Source organism: Corticium candelabrum, chromosome 5, assembly GCF_963422355.1.
Source record: "Corticium candelabrum chromosome 5, ooCorCand1.1, whole genome shotgun sequence".
In the NCBI taxonomy this organism is placed as follows: domain Eukaryota; kingdom Metazoa; phylum Porifera; class Homoscleromorpha; order Homosclerophorida; family Plakinidae; genus Corticium; species Corticium candelabrum.
This window is the reverse complement of record NC_085089.1, coordinates 4631416-4638860: the sequence shown is the minus strand read 5'-3', so window position 1 is coordinate 4638860 and position 7445 is coordinate 4631416. Positions and strand designations below refer to the sequence as shown.

The window sequence follows — 7445 nt, the reverse complement described above, 5'->3', positions numbered from 1 at the left end:
TGGGATATAGCGTATCAGCTCAAGGCATAACACCGCTGGAGTCAAATGTACAGGCAGTACAACGAGTTACACAGCCTATTAATGTAACAGAACTAGCATCATTTCTTGGGGCAACAAACTACTATTTACGTTTTATTCCAAGCTATGCGGAGGTGACCACTCCATTGAGAAGGTTACTCAAGCAAGGTGCAGAGTGGAATAGGTCTAAAGAATGCCAAGCAGCATTTGAGAAGCTAAAAGAGTTGGTTACATCTGCACCGACATTAGCACATTTCGACATTGATACGCCTATCTATGTGACATGTGATGCATCGGGTAACGCCTTAAGAGCGGTATTGTCGCAAATTCAAGACGTGATAGAACGACCTTTGGCATTCGCCTTTCAGGCGTTGAGTAAAGCAGAGAAGAAATATGCTGTGGGAGAACTTGAAGCCTTAGCGTGTATGTGGGCATAAGAACGGTGGCACATCTACAGACTTGGACAAAATTATAGGGACACCCCGCTGTGAGTATGTAGTAACACAATAATAATAGTAGAAAATTTACCAACTATCAATATTATTAAGAACTTAATAGTTACCGCGTTGATTGTTAGGTTTCTTGAGAATACTGTAGACCCTAAATTGTTTTCTTTACGTTTCGCATTGCGGAAAACGAGACCTAAAAGTGTATGACGTCATGACTGCGTAAGCGTCGTAAGTTAGACTCTCTCTGATTTTGTTTACTGGCTTTTTAAAAAAAGCCGGTTTTAATAACGCGAAGGAAAATTGAAGTCCTTCACCAGTTCCTCAGTACCGAGTGTTCCCGCCTCTCGTCCTCCTGATTGCGCCCAGACGTCGCGGAACACTTTCTGCCAAGTTCCGGACACGCGCGGCTGGAATCTGCTGCCACGCCTCTTGTAGAGCATTCCAGAGCTCAGTTGCAGTTCTCGGTTTGCGACGATTGGCAGCAGTTTTGAGTTCATGCCACAAGTTCTCGATTGGATTCACATCAGGCGATTTTGGCGGCCAGTCCAACAGTGTGACGTCATGCTGGCGTAGCCATTATCTTGTTGACTGAGACGTGTGGATTGGCGCGTTGTCCTACTGGAAGACAAAGTCGTCTCCTATCAGTGCCGCTGCGTCTGTAAGCATGTGCTCCTCCAGAACCTGTTGGTACGCCGTGCTGTCCAAACGACCTTCCAGTTTCACCAGAGACCCCACACCATGCCAACACATCGATTCCCACAGCATCACACTAGCCGCGTGCTGGACCGTACGATCACAACGTTCAGGGACAAATTCCTCACCTTTGCGACGTCAAACGTACAGAGCACCATCGTATCCTATGCTGACTTTTGACTCATCTGTAAAAAGAACAGATTTTCAGTCATCCAAAGTCCATTGTGTGTGAGTGGTTGCCCATCCCAGTCGCAAACGCCGATGGTTTTCTGTTAGCAGTGGTTTTTTCTAGGCCTCCGAGCGTTGACTCCTGTCTCACTGAGACGACGACGGACTGTTCTACTTGACACCTGCTTGCCGGTTTCATCAGCCAGCTGATACGAGAGCAGTCGTGATGGTGCTCTGCGGTTCTGCAGTGCCATTCTTTTCAGTCGATGATCTTCCCGGATTGTCGTTGCCTTTCCACGTCCAGGTCGTTTTTCATAATCGCTGCTGCCATGGGAAAGCCGTTGCAGGCACTGATGAACCGAATTCCTGGAGCGGCGGACAAAAGCTGCGAGCTGACGCACAGAATGGCCAACTGAGTGAAGGGCTTCAATTTTCCCTCGCGTTTTTGACTCAACTGTTTGCCTCGAGGCATTGCTGCAACTCGTGAAATATCGCACGGAACAAGACTCTGCAACTGCGTGCAGCTGAACGTTCAGGCTAACTTATCGCCTAAGTTTGGCGGTCTCAAGGGCAGCGGTTTTAGTGCAGCTGACACTTTGGCGGTAGCAGTTTGAGATTTTGCTACGTAAAACGTGGATCGGAAGTGGCATGTCAATGTTCTTTTGTTGCTATAACTTTTGTAGTTTTTGTCTTAGCAGGATTTTTTGTAATTAATTAGTGTCGCATGATTTTTGAATACGTTGAAGTTTGTTTATTGGTTAAAATGGAAAAACAATTCAAATTGTGATGACATGCGCAAAATCAATGCGCAAAAACAGATGATTTGCCTTTTTTTCATAATGTTGATAAGAGGACCCACAAAATTGCTTTCACTCTCTACTACAGAGCATTCTTAGATTGTATGCCAAGAATGAGCATCCAAGAACGATGAACGTGTACAAAGACAAGAAAAGTAGGAATGGCCGTCTTCCTTCTTCAAAGCAAACTAGATGCGCAGTAGGTAGTAAGTACAGCTGCAGTCTTGAACACAAGCTATGTTACATACTAACAATGGCGCAATCCATGAAAAAAGAAATTCGAAAAACATTTGGTTTTGGTAAAGAAAAATTCAGTGCCAAAGTTAGACTAGACACAAAAATGCCAGTTGTCCCTATAATTTTGTCCAATTCTGTACTTATATGGTCAAAAATTTATATTGTGTACAGATCATCAAGCACTAACTACGCTTTTGTCAGCTAATGGCTCTGGTCATCGACCGTTGCGGCTATATAGGTGGGCAGATAGGCTTTAGAGATATGACTTTACTGTTGAATATCAACAGGAAGATACAATCAAGTGGCGGATTTCTTATATCGAGTCAAGCTACCAGAAGATCATTCTACATCAGGAAGCCGACAGTCGATCAGTTCGAGGACAGTGATATGACCCAGATGTTAGTTACAGTGAGTGACAAAACAGTTTCACAGAGGAATTAGAGAGAGAATCTGAGGAAGACGAAGTGTTGCAAGAGGTGGTAAAATATGTGCAGGAAAGATGGCCTGGGAAATCACCGGATCCAGTATTGCAGCCATATTTCAATATACAATATGAATTGTCGGTTTGGGGTACAACGGGTAAGTGTCTGGCCAGAGGACAGAGACTGGTTATCCCAAACAAGTTACAACATAGAATTCTAGAGATGGTGCACGAAGGACACATTGGAATGACACGCATGAAACAAAGGGGTCGGGATTTAGTTTGGTGGCCAGGCCTGGACAAACAAATTGAAGAATATGTGAGGGATTGTGGTATATGTGCGATGAGTGGGAAATCGGTCAAACCTCGAGCTGCTTCCTTACAGCCGATAGAGTGGCTGGAACAACCATGGGATAAGTTGCAAATTGACATTTTCGGGGAAATATACAGGCAGCACCGTATAGTCATTGATTTATCACGGTGGTTCATGATATGCATTCGAAATGGCCAGAAAATTCAGACAAGTAAAGATGTTACCACAGAGACAGTTATTACTTTTCTTCGGACACTTTTTGTGAGATGGGGTTTACCTAGACAAATCATTACTGACAATGGACCGCAATTTACATCCTACCAGTTTCAGGAGTTTTTGAAACAACACAACATCAAGCACACGCGGACCTCATTTTACCACCCACAAGAGAACGGGGAAGTTGAACGGTTCAACCAAGCGTTGAAGCATGGATTGGTAACACATTTCAGCTGAAGGAACATCAGTCACGGAGGCTCTTTAATCAGTTCTTTCAATTATCGAGCAACAAGCCATGACTTAACTGGGAAGTCACCAGCAGAGTTGATAGGGAGGAAAATGCGGGAACCGTTATCAATGCTGAACCCAAATACCGCTGGAGAGAAATTACATGTACTTCTTATCAGAGGATACAGAACAGGATTCACCTAAAACAAGCAAAGCAAAGTGTATACAGATAACGATAGGTGCGCGGTATATAGGTCTTTCCAACCAGGAGACTGGGTTAGGGTTAAAAGACCTCATACTGGCCGCAAGCTCAAATTAAAGTTGTCAGAACCAATACAAGTCCAGAGGAAACTCGCAGAGTTTTCATATCGATTACAAAATGGATCGCGTTGGCATGTCGATGCGTTAGTGGGGAAAAATGGGAAATTGATCAAAACACAGATGCAAGAGCGGCAGATCCCATACGACCTTGGGCTAGAGAGGAAGGGACGAAGAAGATAGAAGAGAACAACCAGAGGCAGAAACTAGAAGATCAATGAGGAACAGGCAAAGACCACAACATCTGAAGGACTATTATGTACGATACAATACTTAGAGGGGACGTAGAAAGGGGAGGAATATGTTACATATGGGTATATGGATTAGAGGAGATACGGGACTTAGGAGGGCAGTTGAGTCATATGAGTTTTGCGGTGATTGTACATAGTCGGTTGTGTGTAACTAATAAGTGGTTGTGCTACGATACAACACCGGTGAGGCTCCAAGCAGTCGTCTTCGTCAAATTGCGCCGCCATTCTAATACGTACGTGAGTTCTAAAGCGTCACGTGGATAGAACGAAGTCCCGGCTATCATCTGTGACTAGCCTCGCGGAGCCAGACCCCCGCCGCGTCTTTCCCGGCGAAATAAATTTGCTGGAGTCTCACCTTCTGCCTCACTTTGGTTTCAATCTTATCTTGAGAACCGTCGTCAAATAGTTAAAGTGGGCCCGGATAGGTCAGGCTCAGTCTTTTGCCGAAGAGAGGTCCCACAAGACTCCAAGTTGGGTCCGCTCTTGTTCATCCTCTATACCAGCGATTTACCAAGTGTTGTTTAAGTTGTCAAGTTGGCCTTTATGCTGATGATACTTGTCTATATACCTCTGAAAACTCGTTTCAAAACGTTATTGCTACACTTCAGCTTGACTTGAATCGTCTCTCCAACTGGTTCACAAACAACTTGATGAGTCTTAACTGTAAGAAAACGGAGTTAGCTCTATTCAGAAAGTTTAAGAACAAACAACAATCTATGCCCAGTAAACTATCGATAGGAGGCCGCACAATACAGCCTGCTGGACGGCCAAATATCTTGACGTTATATTCGACTGCAATTTAACCTGGCGTCCTCAACTTGATGCAGATGTGAAGAAAGTGTCTAGGAAAATTGGTATTCTACGACGTATCGGTAGGAACCTTAACACGGCTGCCAGGACTGCGTTTGTTCGTTCAGTCATGCATGTTTCTGACCTTGACTACTGCGCACCGGTGTGGAGCATTGGGACAAATTCTGTTGCTGACCGCCTCTCTCGACTTGAAAAGAGGACAGTTCATGCTGTAGCTAATCTCTCTTTTCGTGAACCAACGAGAAACCTAAGTCTCCTCTACTCTCCACACAATCTCTTGCCTATACAGGTGCGTCATCACTCATGGCATTCAATTGGCCAGTGTTATTCATCGCTGTCTTTATGGATCAGCCCCTAAAGATGTGAGCGTGCGCTTCAACTCTGTTAACGCCTCTAACCGAGTGGTTACGAGACTTACAAGATCAGGACTAATAATTTCAGCAGCCAGAACTTCAGCTCTCCAAAGGACCTCGTTCTACCGTGGGCAGATGCTCTGAAACTCACTGCCGGCCCAAATTCGGGCAATGTCAAAAGTATCTTTATTTAAATCTCTGGTAGAAGAACATCTTCTACGGACATTGTCTCTGTAGAATTGATACTTTTCTATTTATTGTAAATATCTATGTCTGCTGTTTGTGTGTTATAGTAGTTTGTTTCCTTTTTGGGAGTTGCTTTTACTTTTTTACATTTGCACGGATCTAGTAGTTGAAGGTTATTTCGTGGATAAATAAAGCTTCATCATCATCATCATCATCATCATCATCATCATCATCATCATCATCATCATCAATCATTGATCCCTGTTTGCGCGCGACCCAAACTCGCGTTATGTTATGAGTCCAAAAATTCTGTGGGCTAATAATGTAGAGTTTGTTACCGGTAAGGTATCACATCCTACTAGCGTTGTTAAGTTTGTCTGAATTCGAGATTTTGATTTCGTGCAAATTTTTTCAATCCGGTATCCGAGGCACCAGCGCGCAAAACATCAGAGTTCCTTTAATTTTTAGTACATAGGGCTAGCTAGGGCTAGGAGGCTTTCCCAAAATTGTACATACAAATTCAACATACCTGCTTCGTAACTGATGGTATGTACTCTACAGTACAGTCATGACAAAGATGTCACATATCTACATGCTTTAGCAAGGGTGTTATCTCTCACCTCTCATTGTCACTTGTCTGGCTACGAAGGCACTCCGTCGAACGTAGTACATGAGCTGGTACGGTACTGGCTGCTGTTGTTAGACCGAAATGGAGAATGGTAATAACAAGTGTGCGCAGAGTAGCCCGCTGCTTCAGTCTACGAAACTGGTACGTGTATATCGATTGCACAATATATAGATCGAGAGAGCTTATTCATCGCTTTTATTATCAGCAGCCTTTGTCAGGGACGCCGTGTGCTAGCAAAGTTACTCTTGGCGAATTGGTATTGCTCGGAAGCTTCGATGAACTGTTCAAACGCCTTGCCAAAGCAACTTCTGGTATGCATGTCTACTGAGCACCAAGTCGCTTGAAACAATACACAGATCTCTGACATCGATGTTGCCTTAATGCAGAGGACGTCAACAAAGCAGATGAACGCGGCCAAACGATTCTTCATTATGCTATAGAGAGCGGACACGAAGACTTGGTTCTGAAACTTGTATGCCATCGCGCCATCAAAGCTTCCATTCGTGACCAGCGAAAACGATCACCTCTTCATCTAGCAGTGCGCTCAGAAAAGTTATGTTTAGTAGAGGTATGTGGATCAATGACCGCGCCTTGGCAAGATAACCAATAATCTGTAATTCTATACGCATATGCTTATTTAATACTAAATTTTATTGGACAGCTTGTGCTGCGTGTTACTAGTAATGTCGACATATTTGGACCGAACGACAGAACGCCGCTTCACGTGGCTTCTCTCCTCTCTTTGCCGGCAATTGCGCAACTTTTGGTAAGCAATTACAACGGTTCGAAATGACTTGTTTTCATGTACGTGTGTGCTTTACAAAAACCTACTGGTAAATAGGTACGTAAAGACCGAACAAGATTCTAGAGGGCTCTGGGGTGTCTACTCATTCTGACGCAGTCGCTTCATTACATATGTATAGTATTACATAAGACATCGAACGCATCAATTAATTACAGAGTTAATTAATTTTGCATTCTAGTACATATAGCAATTATGACGAGTTATGCGATTTACAGATTGACAAAGGTGCCAACCCTATGATCAAAGACAAAGAAGAAATGACTCCAATCGGCCTAGCAGCAAGAAAAGGCTGCGTGCCAATTCTCGATATGATTTTCTCGCGCTGTATTTACTTTGCGTTTTAGTCACGTACATAGAGGTATTGGTCTAATGCTGTTCTGCTTGTCTTGCACAGACAAGACAAACGATCGCGAGCTATTGCAGAGCACTTGTGGTCCGGATCAAAGTAGCCTCCTGCATTTGGCTGTTGAGTCTTGCAGCGCTCACACGGTTGTCTACTTGCTGCACAAGGGAGTGAACACACGCAGTATTGTAAGTGTCCAATCATGCATGCG

At 44.0% G+C, this 7445-nt stretch overlaps 1 protein-coding gene across 1 annotated transcript; it reads left to right on the top strand.

The window, feature by feature from the left end:
* Positions 1-6167: 6167 nt before the first annotated feature.
* LOC134179582 (ankyrin repeat and death domain-containing protein 1A-like) lies at positions 6168-7235 on the top strand. The gene is made up of 5 exons (XM_062646517.1): positions 6168-6187; positions 6258-6397; positions 6473-6654; positions 6748-6852; positions 7107-7235. Exons 1-5 carry the CDS (start codon positions 6168-6170, stop codon positions 7233-7235), a joined length of 576 nt encoding a protein of 191 aa, XP_062502501.1.
* Positions 7236-7445: the final 210 nt, after the last annotated feature.